The 19720-nt window shown below is 32.8% G+C and overlaps 2 protein-coding genes across 8 annotated transcripts in view; both read right to left on the bottom strand.

Moving 5' to 3' along the window:
- LOC7482406 (tubulin-folding cofactor A) overlaps window positions 1-10697 on the bottom strand; it is an 84282-nt gene extending 73585 nt beyond the window's left edge. For 2 of the 7 annotated variants that reach the window (XM_052446425.1, XM_052446423.1), the window contains exon 1: window positions 10315-10637. Coding sequence is in view for 3 of the 7 variants with exons in the window: in XM_024583142.2 (XP_024438910.1) it covers window positions 4411-4512; window positions 5253-5339; window positions 5415-5573 (348 nt within the window). In the remaining 4 variants the exon portion in view is untranslated. Of the gene's footprint in view, window positions 1-4167; window positions 4513-5252; window positions 5340-5414; window positions 5629-5730; window positions 5947-7728; window positions 7817-10314 lie in introns of those variants that run through there. The other 5 variants (XM_024583142.2, XM_024583143.2, XM_024583144.2 and 2 more) reach the window with 5 other exon arrangements.
- A 2785-nt stretch (window positions 10698-13482) lies between these two features.
- On the bottom strand, window positions 13483-17867 carry LOC7493866 (uncharacterized). Its single transcript, XM_052446462.1, has 4 exons — window positions 17541-17867; window positions 17433-17474; window positions 14720-15387; window positions 13483-14296 (listed from the first exon to the last, which is right to left on the bottom strand). The coding sequence occupies exons 3-4, from the start codon at window positions 15325-15327 to the stop codon at window positions 13618-13620; spliced, it is 1287 nt and encodes a 428-aa protein (XP_052302422.1). The 5' UTR covers window positions 15328-15387; window positions 17433-17474; window positions 17541-17867; the 3' UTR covers window positions 13483-13617.
- Window positions 17868-19720: the final 1853 nt, after the last annotated feature.

The raw sequence follows: 19720 nt of genomic DNA, 5'->3' as shown, positions 1-19720 counted from the left end.
AACGATAATACATGATCAAGTATATAAAGAAAACATTAACTAATAAGTTTGATATGGAAAAATTGAATGTTGTAGATGTCATCCTGGGAATAAAAAATTCTAAGATATATGATAGATTGGTATTATTTCAATCTCATTTTTTGAGAAAATTCTTGATAGATTTTTTAAAGTTGTTAATAAAACTATCAAAATACCAATGGATAAAAGTGTACATCTATAAAAAAAAACAAAAAACAAAAAACAAAGGTGAGGAAATGCATCAATTGAAATATTTTTGAATAATTGGAAGTTTGATCTATGTTATGAGCTGAATATGACCAAATATTACATATTTAGTTAGTAAGCCAAGTAGATTTATAGTAATTTAAGTATAGATAATTGAAAAGGAATAAATTAGTGCTTAAATATTTAAGGTGTATCTTGGACTATGGTTTTTACTATATTGGATACCTGACGGTACTTGAAGGGTATAATTATGTGAATTGGGTATTTGATATTAAGGATTTGAAACTTATTAGCGGATATGTCTTCAAACATAGTGAAGCTGTTGTATATTAGAAATCCTATAAACAAATATGCATCGCAAGATCTGTGATGGAATCAAATTTATAGCTTTTGATAAAACTAGAGAGGAAGTCGGGTGACTTTGAAATTTCTTAGATGATATTTCATATTAACAAAAAGCCAATATGAACGATCTATATCCACTTTGATAGTCAATCAACAATTAAAAAGGCACAAAGTAGAATGTATAATGGTAAGTTTAGACATAATATTTTTAAACACTTGTTATTGAATAAGATTATTTCTATTGAAGTCAAAGGACAATATTAAGAATCCAATTACTAAAGGTTTTACGAGAGAATTTGTGTATAGTTCATCAAAGATAACGAGTTTAAAGCCTTTAAAGATAAAAGAGTGTCATGATGATAACCATACTTAGTTGATTGAAGATCCTAGGATATATATTCAAATAGAAAACTAAGTCATATTACATCCTTAGTAAAACTCAAGAATAATTATTCCATGCTTATTTCTTTAATAAAAAAAAAAGCTGCTAGCTATAAAGTGATAAAAGGGTGATTGTGTTTTTAATGAATTTCATATATTGGTTTACTAAGTAAAGTATAGTAAAATACTTCTAAGAAAAGATCACTTGTATGAGTGAGAAATGTTGTTGTTTCTTCGAGAATTCTAAAAAGTTAAATTCCCTAAAGCACTTATAAACACACGGAGTTGTTTAGGGTCAAAATAAACACAACCATGAGAATCAAAGAAAAACTTTAGAAACATAACTATATGAGTATGAAGCATTAACAAAGTACTATAACATGAAGCATTAACATATTTTTTTTAAATATAAATATATATATATATATATATATATATATAAATGAATAAGAAATTGATCTAAAAAAATCATTGATTGATATGTTTTTTGCAAATTTAAACACCCTAATTCCATATTAAGAGATTAGAAGATTATCTAATGGCTTATATAATGGAAAATCGAAAGGTTAAATCTATGTAAGTCACCCTAATCTAAGTGGGTTTTAAGCTTATGCTATATTGGCTCGGCTCGGCTTAGCCTAGGTCTATGTTTATGCTGGGACTTGAAGCTAGGCTTTGATTGCTATAAATTACTCTTTTTTTTGTCCTAAAAAATTACTTTTTAGCCGACCCTTGAATAAATTACTAGAAGAATAACCTTCCTTTATCTAAATATTTTGTTTTTACAGGAAAAAACATCTAGTTTTTAAAACAAAAAACTTTGAAGCTTTATTTTATTTTATAGCAGCTAATTAAAGCAATAAATGATGGGGATTCTACATCATTTTTTGTTTAAAAAATTTGCACAAAAAAGGATTAAAGAGGAGGTGTTCTATACAAAGAATAATAACTTTTCACCTTTTTCTCCTTTGTTTTCCAACCTTTCTCTATTATGTTTTTTTTTTTACTTTATTTTCTTCTATTATTCTATAGATTAGGTTCTAGTATTTCATAAAGCGATTTTGACCATGTTTTTCTAAGTTCATAAACCTTGATCAATAATGTAACTAATCAAAGAGATGTTAAATCTTGGAATGGTAATTGCATTCAATTTATTTACACCAAGTGATGGACAATAATATCTTAAAAACAAATGGTATATAATTTTTAACATCAAAGTGATTTATCTCTTTGTATACATCCCGAGTACTTAAACCACTAAGTATACTAAACATTGTGTTTAAACTAAGTTTTAGTGTACATTTTATTTCTAAAATAAATTATATGTAATTAATTGTATGTTTATTTTGTCATTAAGGTTATAAATTTTTTTCTTGGATAAATATAAAACAACATTAAGTTTACAAAATTAACAAGAATTTTATTTTTCACATCCAGTAAAACTAAACATTAACATTCATTATGATTTAATATTCAGCAGTGGTGAAGGGTTAGTTGATGAATTTTATAATGGTGTATTTATATTTATACCTTCCATGAAGATATGTGATTTTGGATAGGGAGCACAATAATGAATGATATAATTTTGCTAATTTATAAGAGGTGTGCTTACAATATTAATTATTTTAGGAATTGATGGCTCTAAAAGTTTATTAAAGTCTAAAGTGATTCAATAATGATCTAGGTAATAAATATCAAGCTTGAAGTGTTTGTTTGTTTGGCACGGGATAACTTATACTTTTCAAAATGTTTTTTAAAATTATTTTTTTATTTAAAAAACTATTAAATTTATATATTTTTAAATTTTAATTAATTTTAAATTAAAAAGTGAGATACCATATTACCAAATATACAATTAAGGCCATGATTGTTTTCCGGAAAGTGGTTTCCAGGAAATCACTTTCCAAACTTTCCTGTATTTATTTGCCATTAGAAAAGTTGGTCAACGGAAAACATTTTCCAGTCAAAGGAAAATTTAGCTTGGTTTCCAGGAAAGTGTTTTCCTGAAAAATCTGGGCGAAAAACACTTTCCGGAAGTTGTGAAAAATTTAGAAATGTCATTATTTACTGATTATATCAAATTTGATCCTCAAACTTTTGATTGCTATATATATTTTGTTTTGAATATTTATTTTTCAATTTCATTTCTTAAAATTTAATTTTTATATTTACTTTGGTTCTCATTTTTATAATTGTTATTTGCTTTTCCCTTATTATTTTTTTATTGAAATTTTTTATCTATCAAATTTAATCCTTATTCTTTTGATTGTTACTTATTTTATCTGAAATAATTTATGAAATGTTAATTATTATTATTTTAATTTCTTCTTCTTTTATTTTTTTTATTTTTTAGATTTGATCTCTATTATTTTGATTATTATTTATTTTATTTGAGATAATTTATGAAAAAAATTCAATTTCATTCTCATTCAACTTTTTAATTTGTAAGATTTGTTCCTCATTATTTTAATAAGCTTGAGAAAAATAAAACATTAATAAGTTATTTTCCAGCTCATTTTCCATAACATAACCAAACACTGGAAAGTGTTATCCAACTTATTTTCCATTACACTACAAAATATCAGAAAATAATTCACTTTCTCGGAATTCACTTTCCAAAAAAAAACTACTTTCCAGCAAACAAACAAGACCTAAGTTTGATTCAACAATAACATAAAAAATTGTGAATTTAATCTGGATATTATCATCTGTTCAATTTTGGACAAAATAACATCCAAAATGAAAATTATTTTTTTAAGGTTTAGAATCAAAACAAATAAAATATTATTTAAACCAATCAGTTTCAGTTCAGTTGGGTTTCAAACCAACAAAGCCTGTAATATATTTGTTGGGCTTTTTTAACTGGTTCTGACTTTTCAAGGCTTCTTTTGGACTTTTTTTTAACAATGGGCTAATTAATTTTTACAGAGGATTCAAAACTCCAATTTAGCCTAATCATGCTTGGAATTTATAGATATTAGCCAAATGTTTAAGCTTTTTTACTTTTATGATCTGTTCACCTTTCAAAAACCAAAATACCAAATATTGTCAATACTACAATGATCACAAGTTCAAACTTTTTTGATCCACAATAACTTCAAGAAAACATTCAAATCACTGGTTGCTTATGCTATTGATAATTAAAAGCAAACATTCAAATTAATTAACCATTTCCTATAATGTGTGTGTGTGTGTAAAATTGCCAGGAGAAGGTCCTGGTAAAATTAGGAGGCGGCAGATCTTATTGCAATTGTAATACCTAGAAGTAACAGGTTGTTATCCTGAACGAGTAATGACACAAATTTCATGTAATAACATTCTTCAACAAGCATATTTCAGCAAGAGATTAGGTTTGCAGAAAACAAATTCCAACACCCATCAAGGTAGCAATACATGCTCAGGGAAACAAACCATGCAAATTCATACCATTAATGTCAAGCTCTCTACATTCAATAGACGCTAAGCATCAGTTGTTAGAAACAACTGTTCAACCTCAGCAATAGTGTTTCTGGCATCCTCAATTTCTGGGCCTTCCTTCTGATCAGATTCTTCTAATTCAGCCTGAAAATTAAATTCTTTTTAACAATACATATATGGAGAAAAAAAATAATATCCAGCAAGCTATGAAGGAAAACAAATGACAGGTTTCTATAGAATTTATGTGACCATAAATAACCTATCATTTAACAAGAACAGCTTCCATTTGGATATTGTACCTAAAATACAAACAAGATTCAGCATCTCCCAAGGGTCGAGGCCAGAAGCAACTCTGGATTGGAAAATTTAATAATGTTTTGGCGATGAAATCCAATTACATTAGAGTCTCACTCGTGATCATTTTATTCTTTCAAGGTTCCTAAGTGCAAGTCAAAATCTCCATTCCCACATCTTTCAAATGATAGGGTAGTGAGATATAACTACCCAGTGGGAGACCCCTGTATAGGAATAATAAGAAGAAATAAAAAGACGAGTTTTCGAGTGAATGGATCCAGGCCTAATTCAACCCATGATATCACCCTGACAATGCTGCCAGGTTATATGTACACACACACTCAATTAAACTTAATTCCAAATTAATTACAGTCTGCCTCACTCATTCCACCCTATCTAGGACCAGCCACCCAGATTAAAAATTGAAGTAAAAAACAATTATTCATTTAATTTTGTAGCTAAAACTCCTAAACCCTCAAAGACAACCACAAAAGTGGTGAGCTTACTATTCTGCCGAGTCACAGAATTTTAAGATGTCATAAACATGGGCACAACAAATGTGGCAAATCAAAAATGAAAAGAAACGATACCAAAATTGCTTTCAGGTCAGCCAAGGCAGCCTCTAGGCGTTTACGACAATCTGGAATCATCATCCTCGACTCAGCCAGCACATTTTCCTGTCCAAACCAAAACCAATAGCATTAATTATCAATAAAGAAAAGAAAGAGAGATTTAGAGGCAGGGATACATACCTGTTGCTTAAGGTCATAAGGGTCAGCTCCTTTGTCCTTCATCTCAGCTGTTTTAGCAACTTCTCTCTCAATCTCTTTCTCATAGGAACGCAGCTCCTTCACTATTCGTTTGCAACTATTTGTCTTGATCTTTGCATTTCTAAGGCTGCTGCTTGCCATGATTTTTGTTTTCTTTTCTTTTCCCTTCTAATTATAACCTAACCACAATTCATTTCTTATCATAAATAAAAAACAAATGCCAAATTTAACATGGGTTTTGTTTATCATGGGATACAATCAAGCATACTCCAAGTGTGAAAAGAAACAGAGATCGCACCTTATTATCTTGCCTAGCTTCAATGAGAGAGAGAGGGGCTGGGTGCCGGATCGGAGCAAGGACTTTGCAAAATGACTTTTTCCCGCTAGGTTCAATCTAATCAATGAATCTTCACGGTGCAGTGACTTATGAGCTGCGAAAACGCTCCCTTAAAGATGCGACAAAGGAAATGGATCTCCTTTCTACTCAATTTTACCGCACGTGACTGTCGATTTTCTTCATTTGACATTGGAATAATTACAAATCAGACCCCAGTCAACAGAGGTGAAAAAAAAATTAAAAAAACTGATTAAATTAAGAAAAAAAAAACTTAAAAATCAATTAAATTAAAAAAAACAAATAAAAAAACTGAATTAAAAATAAAAAAAATACCAATCCAGTTCAGTTTTAATTTCAAAAATCTAAAACCAATTAAAACGAACCGGTTAAACCAACACTTAAAAAAAGGTATAAGAAGAAAATTGTCTAACCCTAAATCAATATTCACTAAGCCAAAACTAGCTCTCTCGTCTATCTCGCATTATGTTTTCTAACAAATGTTAGAATTGATTTATAAAATATGTAGTAGGCCTGTAAGGCCAAATTATATGTGAGAGTCATTTCCATTTCAGATTAAAACCATGTTTAATTTTGTGATTTAACACAACTACTTTAATATGTTATAAAAAACCAAATAAAAATAAATAAGAAATTATTATAAACAAACATTTGAATTTGAATAGCAAAAGTTTCAAACCCAAAATAGTTTGTAGAGTGGGCTATGAGCTTATAGGCTAATGACTCATGAGTTTGAAGTTGGGTTTAGTTAATGACAAAATATTTTGCAATCATATCCTGTTTAATCAGTAATAGCTTTAGTATAAACATGACATAAAATAAAAATAAATGAAGCCCTACACCGCAAGGTTGGATACATTCTTCTGTGTATTGAATCAAGCTTCAACAACAACAGGTTTTGCAAGAGAAGGAAAATTCAGACATCAATTCTTTTTATCCAAATGAACAGGTCTTACAAAAGAGGGCCAATGTTTCATTAGTTATGTTTATAAACATGTCTTAATCTGTCAAGTTTATATGCAAAAAACATGAAGCATGACACTTTAACAAAGGTTTGAGTTAAATGTGTGAAAAAACATGTTGGGACAAGTCCAATAAAGAACAAACAACAAAAAAAATTTAGTAGAGCCTGCTTTTAACATGTACAGGAGACTTTTGAAAAAAAAAATTCATCTCAGTATATATGTATGGATCCTGCTTGTCTGTATTAATCAGTGGAATGGTATAATCATGGACTTTGTGTTTTTAATTCCATCATTCTAGAAAGCCTTTTTTTTTAATAATAACTACAATAGGGGATCTGAGTTCAATAAACTAGAAAATGATTTTAAGTTTTGTTGATTCCCATTTGGCATCCAAACTAGAAATGACGAGTTAAGTTTCGATGATTAATCAAATATCAAGCTGATGATCATACTTGTGCAGGTGAGGCAGCTAAGAAGGGAACTAGGAGATGTTCAACAGGAGTATGATCGACTTATGGTTGAATTAACATCATTAGATACGGTTAAGGAGGAAAAGCATTTAATAAAGCACCAATGGCTTTGAAAGATTCAGATTTCAACTTCATCAATACTACCTAGTGTAATTAGCTGTTTTCTTGCCATTTACAGAGTCATTTCACCTTTTTCATCGAACAAATGTAATGGTTATTTCTGATTGGAATGTAGGGAAAAATTATTTATTTTAGCTTCCTTAGTGATTTTCACTCTTTCACGCAATCATTAAATAGTCTTAGGCTTTCTTCTCTTTGACTTTTAATTGCAGGGACGCCTGACTTTTCTGATGCCATACTGGATGAGTTAAGACTTATCTATATGTATATATTTGAGTTTTCAAGTTCACTTGTTCTTTATGTTATTACCCAGGAACGCTAGAATTCAGCCACCAGCCTCCAATGAAAAAAAAAAAAACTAACAGAGAAAGACAGAGAAATCTTACAAGAAAGAAGTGAACTTTGCAAAGGAGATACAAGAGAAGGGTGCTTATATGGACTGCTGCTGAGGCCTAGGGGTGCTGCAAAATGTACCTGTACAACATACAATCAGAAGTTAGGGATGGTGTTGTAACAATGGCAACGAACAGAAATGAAACTATAGAAAAAAAGATTAAAGGAAAACAAGAATTGAAAGAACAGGCCGAATAAAGATCGCAGATTGAAAAATGCAGATTGAAAGGTTGGGTGTGGCGTGTGGGAGCTTGGGAGGGGGCTGATGGTTTGCTGGATGTGGAGAATGGAGATGAAGATTGAAGAATAATTGAACTTGATAAATCTTACATAAAAACATAACAATTTGAAAATCATTCAAATTTGCATCGATCATATAGATTAACAACATAAATAGACAATAGACATTAATATGCTAATTAAAGGGGGTGCATTTCAAATACCAGATAAAAGAGGCAGCAAGTAAACCTTTTAAACAAATAAAAAGGGAACATTTAACAACAAATTCTTTAAACAAAACAGGTTCAATTCCAAGAAAACATTTCCTCATGAACATAAGTGTTTTACAAGGGTACTTGTTTTTTCTGCAAAAATCTACAACCTGCACAACTTTCCAACAAATAACCTTAAATCTCTAGAGATTGCATTTTCCATTAATATCATGCATTATATCTAATTTGTTATACCAAACAATTGAAAATTAAACTAAAGCTCCAATGCACTCTCCTTCACTTATGATAATTATGTCTGCAAATTCATGAAACATGCACGGTGTCAAGCACAACATGTGATAAATAGTGAATAATTGATGATGTTACACATGAGTTAATTTAAATTTTTGGTGTGGCAAATGGAAGGGTTTCCATAAGATTCACATCAATCAATGACCATGCAGAGCAGTAGTTATTTACAACAAATAAAATACAGAAACAATCTCTTTAAATTACAATTGTGAATCTTGATTATTTGATTCAACAAGCATGCAAACTAAACAAGAGCGTTGCTAGTTTTCAAATTGATACGAGGAAGGAAGACCCTTTGATACTATCCGAGCAACAAAAAAACAATAAAATTCGGATTTTAACGTTAAATGCGCAACTGTCTAGTTTTACAGCAACAATCATAATTCTCAATCCGACCGTTGGATCAGGCTGGAATTTTACGTGGAGTCTCCTAATATGTTTTCCTACATTGGGTTAAAATTTCAGGTCAATCGAAGTTCGAGAAGGCATTGCAATACTAGTCAACAAAGGTTGTATGAATTTTGTTATTTACTTTCTTTTGACTTATGGACTTCCTATTTGGCTATGATATTTTTCCTACAAGGATGTGATAACTGGTTTTGAGAATTTCCTAGTCTTGCAAGGATATTTAATGGGCAACAACATAGTTTCAATGTGTGATATGTAGTTTGTATTAATGTGAAATCCTTATGGTGTATGGAAATAATTATTCTATCCTGATTATAGTAGGAATCTATCATTAAATAAGTTTTCAAGTCAGCTAATGATACTTTGCAAACAAAGAAACTAAAGAGAAGGCAACTTCAGATTTGATTCTCCTATCTTATATGGAACTTCTAAAGGGCATCAAATCTGATCATATCATATTTAGGATATTAAATTCGGATTTATTATTATTTTCTTTTTAGTTTAGGGTTTATATATATTATTTGGGTTTGTAAGTGAGCCTTATATAAGTCCACATTAAGGTTTATTTCAGTCTAGAATCAGTATAAATAAAGGCGTAACCAGACATGTAAGGTTACACAATTTTCAAATCAATAAACTTCTTTTGCCGCACTTGTTGTGTGTTGGTGGAATAATCTTCCTTCCTTGTTTCTCTAAAGAACTAAAAAACGATTTATCGAAGAACAACTGACTTTGTGGTGTCATCCTTATACTTCTCGTTCGCGAATTAATATTCATTGGTTGGGGGTTTCCATTTCTAATAGTGTTGGTGCCTAGGTACAAGTTATCTTTGTGTCACACTCCTATCAAACCGGATTTACTTGGCTTTCTGAGAATTGATGTCTTTATGTATGGGTTGTTTGACCGCATGATCACAAGGTTCGCATCATTGGTATCCGGGCGAATAGCCAGGCATTTTGCAACCATACTAAAGCAGACAACCTAAGCTGTTCCGTGAAGCAATAATCGAACAAAATGTTTACTCATTTCACAGTAATTCTTCTCTTTTCACATACTAAAGTTTTGTTTTTATTTACCTGCAATTCAGATCAAAGAAATCTAAACATAATGAGAAATCATTTTGTTTACTCATTTCATTTGTTTTAAAATGCAAGCCTGTATAATCATTTCATTTGATGAAGCTCAAACGATTAAACCCCAGTTGTTAAATTAGGAAGCTCAATAATCATGTATGACGTCAAAATGATGAGTTGTGGATCGAATTTTCCATGAGAATAGTATACTATAGCATTAGACTTGTCACGTCCATTAATTAATCTTTGGGTCAAGCTCTGTCCATTCAAAATACATCTCAGCAGCAGAAAGTTCCCAATACTCAATAAACAAAAAGAAAACAATGTAGAATTCAACAGCACAAAATAAACCAACCTTAGGTGCAGACTCGCTGGTGGTGTTGCTGACTTGCTTCCGCCGGCAGATCTGCTGCTACCGGAGATTGGAAAAGACGGAACACTGAAGAGAGCGAGAGGGGTAGAGAAAAAAGGGAAGATTGCCTGCAGAGTTAACTGAGATACCCTATTTTTTGCTCCGAATATATAGGGGGCATAAATGTAATTGTCTTAATCGGGACTCGGGTAGGGTAGAGTAATATCCATAGCCTATCCAAATCTGATTTTTTTTCATTTCAGGTATTACCGGAGTTTGAATAGGCAAAAATACTCATCTCCATTTAGGCAAATTCAGATCAGGATCCATTGAGTTTGGGTGAAATTCTCATCCCTAGCTGGAATGCTAAGGACGAGTTCTATGGTTTAGAAAGCATATTTTTTTAATTTATAGTATCTCTATGTTTTTCTTATCAAAACCGGTTTGGGTATTTGAGTTTCAGCCTTAGAAAATGAAACTAAACTGAATTTTCTTCAGAAATTATTAATTAGTTTTTTTATCACAGTTCTGTTTTTCGATTCAGAGTGTATTTGGTATTGCGGTTGCTGTTATGATTGTGATTTGAAAAAAATTGTTTTATAAAAGTACTTTTAGTTGAGGTTGGTTTGGAAAAATATATGTTTGGTTAAAACTGTGGTTAAAATTGAGGTTGGCCAAAAAATAGTTTAATGTGTTTAGTTAATAATGCTTTTGAAATTGAGGTTATAAAATAATTTTAAAAAATATATATTAATATTGATGGTTTTTAATTTAAATATTATAGATTTAACTATTACTATTACATCATGAAATAAATAATATCTTATATAAAATATTTTTTTTGTTCCATTAAACTATCTATAATTTCATCACGTATGAAATACATCCGACAAGAACTATATTTTTCACAAAATTCTTAAGAGCGCAACAACATCGGGTAAAATATAATCAGAAATAAAATTGGGATTGCGATCAAATTTTGCAAATGCTACATCATCAAGTGATCTTCGTTTAATTTATGTAATGTCATTAAATAATATTTAACACTAGTTTTTTTAATAAAACACAATTAAAAATATATTTTTTTATTTTGTTGGGTCGAACCCAGTTCAATAGCTTTGAACCGGACCGGTCTGACTAGAACAGTGGAGCCATGCTCCACTGATCAAGGAATAAAACTCATGAACAGTGGTGCTCCACTGTTCATACGTTTTATTCCTTACAAAAATCATCTCCTAGCTGCTTCTTGTAAACCTGTGGCACACAACAGTTACAAGTGGGTTCCATGAAGAAAAAACTGATTTTCTTACCTTACCAAACATTAAATAGTTGTGGTTGCGGGTGAACCTCACCCGCAGCCACAGTACCAAACACCCACTCAATCAATTTTTCAATTTCTTTTAGTTTAATCAGTCTTTTGATATTTTCCTCATCACATGCAAAAATGCATCTCACAAACTTAGTCTAAGAAAGAAGTTTTATGGGTGATAATATTTTCTTTCAGCATAACAAGTTTCTTTTCTCTGAAAATTAGTTAAAATTTCTAGTGATTATAATATCTATAAGATCAGTTCAGGATCATGTCTATACTTTAGGACGGGTTTCAAGTTGGGTAAAGCAATATTCACACCCTACCGAACTTGACTTTTTCATTCAAGTAAATTCAAGTGGATATTTATCAAGTTCGGGTGAAATAATCATCCCTAATTGGAATGTCGGGGACAGAACCAGGGGTTTAGAAAGCAAATTTTTTTAATTTATAGTATCCCTAGTTTTTCTTTTATTTAAACCAGTTTGAGTATTTTGATTTTTACCTTATAAAACCGAAATCGAACCAAATTTCTTAAAAAAAATTATAATCAGTATTTTTTTTATCACGGTTTAAATTTTTCAGATTAATCAATTTTTAATTTTCCAATTAATTCAATTTTTCAATTTTTTCAATTTGGTTGGTTTTTCGATATTTTCCATGCCCAATGAAGATGCTGGAAAATGCATCTCATACGGTTTTGAGTATTGTACAGGTTCTTGTAGAGAACATGTTATCATCTGGATCGTCTGAAAACAAGTATTGTGATCCTCGGGACTTTGTTTCCCCGCAAGTGGCCCTTTTGTGATGCAATTTTCAAGTTCTATTAATTGCTTCAATGCTTGCTCGGGAGAGTGGAGAAGCCTCCTTAGTATGATCAAATATCAGTACAAAGAGGCTTCCTTGGATTGGAACTCAGTTTCAAAACCCAAGAATTCAATGGTAGGAGGTTCCGATCAAATTTTGAAGTTGCCCGGTGCTGTTTCAAGAACAGAACCCTGATCAAATTTTAAAACCATAGATTCTGTTCACTTTATTCTAGCATTCTTCAGATGCGCCACCATCGGGGGAATATGGACTGGATGCGAAAATAGTTTGAATTGGAAAAGGGCTGCAATCCCGCAATGGTGGTAATCAATTGGATAATTAAACAAGCTCATATTTACCACCAATTTGTTTCGAAAGTCATCAATGATTTTCCCAGGCATCTGTGTATGCTGATTGCTGATTGCTACGCAGCAAGGCAGGTAAAAACATATGGATGAAGGTTGTGCCTTAACTCTGCCGTTAAACACGAGATAGTTCAACTCGAGTCCACAATCTGTGAGACATTTGAGATTTAGCATTACTTGTTCACTTAGACTCGTTACAAGCATTTGAAAATTGAAGCCATAATTCAGTTTGGTCGAGAAAATAGGCAGCTGACTTTTCTTCATTTTGTTTTACTGAAAAGAAAAGGGCTTCGAGGTAGTTGGTGGAGTCCCCCACCCCACAGACATTGCTCTACGCCACCTGCTGATTCGGCTACAACTATGGCTACTAAAACGGCAGAGCAACCAATCGGTGGTGATATTTGTGGACAACCGGCATAAAGATTCTCTACACCTGCAAACCTGCGTTGCCCTTGTCTAGAGCCACAATGTGATGCCCCCTAAAAGCTAATCCCTTTTCTGAGGTCAAGCTGGGAATGTATTTGACAATTTTCCTGAAAGAAAGATTGTGTCAAGCTAACTTGAAAAAAGGTTTTCAATGGCGAAGCCGCCACAGAGTTGAAAACCCATAAAGCAAGTTATTTTCATATGCATTAAGTCCCGAAAATGAAGCCTGGGCAAAGTTTTCATGTGGCTGAACTTGTACCATATGATTGAGTTGACAATTTCGGGAAAAGGTAAATAAGAGTTCCTGTACATTTCCAATTTTACAACAATGAAAGAAAAAAGAGAGTAAAATAGAGCCATTCTTTGTTCATGAAAATCAATCCCCTTAGTTTGTGTTTTTCATAAAGAATGGCGAGACCCTTTTCTGAGCTTTCTACGGAAAGGCCTGCAAGCTACAATGCTAAGATCAACTGCAGCTGCAAGTGCCATAAAGATTGCAGCATCCTCCACACATGTTACATGTCGCATGGCCAACTGAACCAATGGCTTGTTGTGCTTCCCTTCCCCCTGCACTCGACAGCTCATAATAAAACCAACAATGGGACTAAGTCCTGAAAAATCTCCACTACTTTGTGGGCTTGGTATTGGAGCTGCTGCAGTTCGCAACTGCCTGTCAGTGTCTATGAAAAATTCCCCACCCTTTTCAGCACTGATGAGGATCTCAGACATGAGAACCTCACCACCTTCCTGGCCTTCAGACAGGAGGTGAAATCTGCAGCAAATGGAGTCTCTGATGCCACGTTCACGCCATGCCTCAAGCTTTCCCCATGGCTGCCAGCTGTCAGGCCTGCAAGCATCTGGACGAACAATCAACCAAGCTCCTGGGTTGGACCTAGCAACCCAATCACAACCTGTTGCTGGCACAAAGGGAGTTGTTATGAAGGTTGCCGCAACAGCCGAGCCAGAAAGATCATGTATCTTCACCTTCCACCCCTTCCGTTCTTTTCTTTCTGTTTCAACATCAGCACCATCATCGGAAGTTGACCAATAGGTACTCAAGGGATCTACCTGGGTTACCCTGTCAATTCATAACCATCAAAAGTTTCATTAACGATGACCTTATAATTAGAACAATGGCAGGGGCATCATGTTAAGTTGTTGGACCACTAAACTACAAAGAAACTAATACCAAACCAGAGTGCAAAATGAGACGGTTGTCATGGAAAAGAACTGCTCCCTAAATGCTTCACGGGAATCAAATAGGGTACAAGAGAAACTGCAGTTACTTCTGTTTTTTTTCCCCCTCTTTTTCCCTCTCAAGTTCTTTATAGTGCACATGGACTGTGCACATACAAAGTTGTACTGGCTGGAGATATTCAATTGAGAATCAGCTCCAAAAATCATTGTAGCCAAAGGAATGTGGAAATCTTAGCAATCTAGGAAACGCAAGATAAGCAATTGACAAACATTATGTAAGAAGAGACCACATAATTCATATCACCTGTCTCGACTAAATTTGCAACTGAATATGGGCTGCTTGATTGAGCCCTGCAGCTGAACAATCTGAGGACTCGACGTGGTCACATCTTCAAACTGGAACACATATCTTGGATCAGGATCCAGTTTCACTCTCAAATGAAGTTCAGCTCTAGGTTTTCCACTCTCCTTCTTGTTTTTGCCAATACCTATCCAGCCACTAAAAAGAATCACCGGTTTCCCCTCACCCCATTCAGGGCCTACTTCCAGCTTAAATGTTCCTATCTGCTGCCTTTTGATGCCAACACCACAATGCGATCCCTTTCTCCCTGTGAAAACAGCAATCTCAAGACATGCCTGATTAGCATAAAAACAGCCAGGTGTCAGTAATGCTTTCAGATCCGATTCTTCAAGATAAAAAATTGAGGCAATGCTGTGAATTTCAGGTGCCACTTCAGGTGAGGATAACAAAGGGACCGCTATTGTTTGCACAGGGAAACCTCGAAGTCGTATCTCACATGAACACGGAGAAGAGAATGCCTGGAGTCCAGATTGTGCAGAATTTAAAGTTGTTCCAGAAATTCTCAGCCCAAGGGAGCCTATTGACAACCTGATGAAAGCCTGAGGATCCATTATGGTCACAAATCTTTCTCCATTGGATCAAAAGCTCTATGCATGGCCAGTTCAGGTATTCTGTCACAGTAGACAAGTAACAATCAATCTCATTCTGAGAATAAAATGCAGTTAGTCAATTCTGGAGATAATTGAATGTTATCATTTTATTAAAGAACAGTTTAGTTCTACTGTGCTGCATTTTATATTATCAGCCATGCACAAAGATATCTTATTACAAGCTCAATAAGGCTACTCAAAAAGAGTTGTTTAATATTCTGGAATTTGTCAATTGTTGATGTTCAATGAGCAGGACAACAATCCATATGCTACATGGAATACAGTCTTAACACGTCACAAAAAAGGAAGAATGGGCACTCATCATTTGGGATTACCAAGCCTAAGCTAACATGCATGGAAAAGGATAGACAATTCAAGAAGACAAAAAAATTATTACTTCAAAACCAGGGACGGAAGATCCCAAATGCATAAAGGAACCAAAAGATCAAACCATGATAGATCTGAAATATGATTGAAGCAGATTTCAAATTTGCGAGTAAATGAATATTCAAGTCTTCTGGTTAATGCAATTCTTCTCATATTTTAATGTTCATTCTATTAGTCCAGAAAGAGCAACCACGAGAAGCTATACTGAAGCTTGATTTTCATCAGAAAGGCCTAAGGAGCTCAGTAAAGAAACATAATGAATGTAGGCCAAAAAAATAAAACAAACATTTACAAACAAACAAGACTAATCCAAAACATCCAAAATAGTTAGGATTTCCATCTACTATCACATGTACTTTTAAATTGTCAAAACTAGATTAATTCTGCAAAAAAAAAAAAAGCACAGACAAGGTAAAGCAACATGCCGGCCCTACATTGGAAGTTTCAAGCTTAAATCAACAAATAAAAACATATGGAAGAACACCATGTATGGTGTGACCCATTATCTGCTTTATTTTGTGCTCTTATCTGATTCACATAAAGACTTGAGAAAGATGACAAGCATATAAATGGCAATGATCCAGTTGGAATCTAATTCATTCCCCAGGGAATTGATATAATCCAATCACACTTGTAAAACAAAAACAGAGAGAAGAACTGCCAATTGCTGGTGCCACATTAGATTTTCTTAAACTTGGTGAAATATTGACTAAGATTTAGCTTCAATGGGAAGATCACAAAATCTTCCGATCATTAAAGAGTTCTCAACATTTTACCCTGCTAAGCTCCAAGACTCATATTCCAGCTATTGTATGCAGAATCAGCAAGCTAAAATCTGCTTCCTCAAAATCTACAATCACATGATCACAGTAGTTTCAAAGACAATAAAAACATCAAATCTAAATGCCAAAAGTTGGAGCGAAAGACTTGCAAGCTTATCCTGCATAACATTTGTCATCTGTTTTTACGGTATGCAAATAGCCTCTTGAAGAATGAGGTAGGATTTTATTCTAGATAAAACATGTCTGACGAGTTGCATGGGATAGCTGAACTCATAATACATACAATTGACACACTTTGTCATAATGTTTTGGTGCAAATAGTGATCCTGAGGTATTTCTAAAGTTTATTTCACAAATCATGATCGAACTTCTAAAGCAGAGCATCCTCAGCACCTAATCTCATTTGAACATTAAATTCAATTTGCTACGCTCTTCTCATCTGCCTCCTTGAAAACAGGAGGGAGGGAGCGAGCAGAAACCAGGATTTGCAATTTCATGATTCAGGGTCTTCAAAATTTAAAAATAAACCTCAACCAAAACCATGAAAAGCTGAGTTCACACATTCAAGTCTTGGCATGTAAACCTTAACTCAATTCCTTTGCTGCTGTAATTCTAACCCATTAGATTATATCAACAGTAAACTTATACATAGAAAACTCCAGACAAATATGAGTGGAAAATTGGGTAACCCACCAACATAATCCCAACTAACCTGGCCAAAATTTGCACCATCACATAAGTACTTAAGCAAAGTCAAACACACAAGATCATGGAAAGATAGAAAAGCTGAGCTACCCTAACTAAAAACACACAAACAAAGCACAAACCATAACAACATGTATATAGCAAGTAGCACAGCAGATAGTACATGCAACAAAGAAAAGAAGAAAGACCCACCTGAACATTCTTACTTGAAACAGCTCCAGTTGAGCAAGAAACCTGTATATGAAAACGGGATTAGCAGAGACGCACAAAAAAACAATTTTCAAAGGAATCCCACAATACCCTGTATCCAAAAAGACCAAATTTTTATGAAAAAAAAGAAGCTCCCTTTCTCTCTCTATTTCCAAAAGGCTTCTCCTCTTTTTTCCTCTCTCACTCGAAAAAGCCAACAAGAATGTAACTTTTTTTATATTACTATTCTTAGACCAAGTCCAGTTGATAAAAAGAAAAAGAAAAAAACAATAACAACTAGGATGGGAATGGAACAAAGAACAACAACAATAATAAGGCAGTCTGGGATTTCACGAAGACTTTGCACGGATCACGAGGTAACAGACCATGTACAACCCTCATTTCCTTGCCTCTCTCTCTCTCTCTCTCTCTCTCTCTCTCTCTCTCTCTCTATATATATATATATATATATATATATATATATATATATATCCAAAGAAAGAGAGAGATTTTGGGGTTTCTATTTTTGTTTGCATTAATATGTCCTAATCAAGTGAAGGGGCGAGGTCAAGTGTGAGTTTTGAGATTAATTTGATTTATATCCATTTTTTTAATTGATACGAAAATAGCACAGATTTGTCCTCAACTGTTTATCCATTTCTCAATTGTATTCCTATACAAAAACATTTTCCAATTAGGTCCCATCCACCAAAAGAAATATTAAAATATTAAAATACTAAAATATTTTTATTGTCTTGTTCAAATTCACTTAAAGCCGCTTTAATATGTTTCATAATAATTAATATCTTGAAATTTTGAATATAAAACTTGATTTAATCAACTTTGAAAACTTATTTTTTTTCTTATAATCGATACTACCTAGCGTAGAAGAAAATAAGAGAAAATAATGTGTAGCCTAAAGAGACAGACAAATTATTTATATTAAATAATGGGAAAATAACTAAAAATATGAACAATTTATGATAAAAGTTATTTCGGCAGATGCTTGATAGATAAGAAATTAAATCAGGAATTGTTTTTGGTTAGGGGACTCAATTGAGAATCAGGTGAAAGTTCGGGACTAATGTGTACATAAATTAATATGGTTTTTTTATTAATAAAGAAATAAAGGAAGGAAAAGGGGGGGGGGGGGAGTCGTGAATACAGCTGGAAGCAATGGTAGTTGGATTATAGAAAGAGAGGGAATCGCTTTCAGACATGTATAGCCTGACTTCATTCTCCCTAACTGTCCATCTCCTCTCTCTTTTTTTCAATGTTTTTTTTTTCACTTTGCAATTTAATAATTAGAAGGAAACATTTTCTAATAAGTTATTACTGTAGAAGGCATTTGTTTTATTTAAAATGTTTTAGAATAGTACCATAAAACATTTTATATATTTTTTTTATTATGTTGTTTGGTAAGTTAAAATATAAAAAATAAAGCATAGTGAAATAAAAAAAAATTGAATTAGCACGTCGAGCTCGACTAATCCCAAGGATGCACAAGCTCTCGGCAAGGAGTTTTTCATGAGTTTTTCACAAGTATACCATAGTTAATTCACCTACTCTTCCCATATCTAATGGCCCTCTCCACTTGGCCAGCCCTAAAATAATAATGATACATGGTGATGATGAAATTGTAATTATGGTGATTATGATAATGGTGATGATAGGATAAGGTGAGGATATAGTTCTAGTTGAGTAATGGGGTTGCGAGTAGTTGTAACCATAGTTATTAAACCCGGTCCGGGGGTGATCCGGTCAAAGGGTCGGATTCCGGGTTTCATGGGTCAATCTGGAAAAATTAAAAAAAAATAAAATCTTAATATTTCATATGAAAAAATCCAAGTAAATATAGGTTATACATATTGTAAACAATGAAGTTTAAAAAAATATTTTAAAATTTTTTTTATCCCACATTAAAAAAATATTATGTTAAGCTTTTAAGTTTAAGTATTTAAACAAAAAAAAAATTTTATCCCACATTGAAAAAACATAACTTCTTTCTTGGGAACATAAAGTATATATACTAATAGGTTTCAAATCCCACATTGAAAAAACATAACGTTTTTCATGGGAACATAGAGTATATATACGAAAGGGCTTCAAATCCCACATTGAAAAGATACTATGTTATCCTTTTAAGTTGAAGTATTTAAACCAAAAAAGTTTCAAATCCCACATTGAAAAAACATAACTTTTTTCATGGGAACATAGAGTATATAATATATATACGAAAGGGCTTCAAATCCCACATTGAAAAGATACTATGTTATCCTTTTAAGTTGAAG

The sequence above is a fragment of the Populus trichocarpa genome, chromosome 13 (genome assembly GCF_000002775.5).
Source record: "Populus trichocarpa isolate Nisqually-1 chromosome 13, P.trichocarpa_v4.1, whole genome shotgun sequence".
Lineage (NCBI taxonomy): Eukaryota > Viridiplantae > Streptophyta > Magnoliopsida > Malpighiales > Salicaceae > Populus > Populus trichocarpa.
The sequence above is the reverse complement of the archived record's forward strand: the minus strand, read 5'-3'. Positions and strand labels throughout refer to the sequence as shown.

Excerpts from the sequence above, each read along its gene's own strand:
- LOC7493866 (XM_052446462.1), bottom strand. The coding sequence starts at position 15,327 with ATGGATCCTCAGGCTTTCATCAGGTTGTCAATAGGCTCCCTTGGGCTG. Across the intron at positions 14,297-14,719 it reads TGCAAATTTAGTCGAGACAG|GGTAACCCAGGTAGATCCCT; the intron begins GTGATATGAATT and ends ATGAATTGACAG.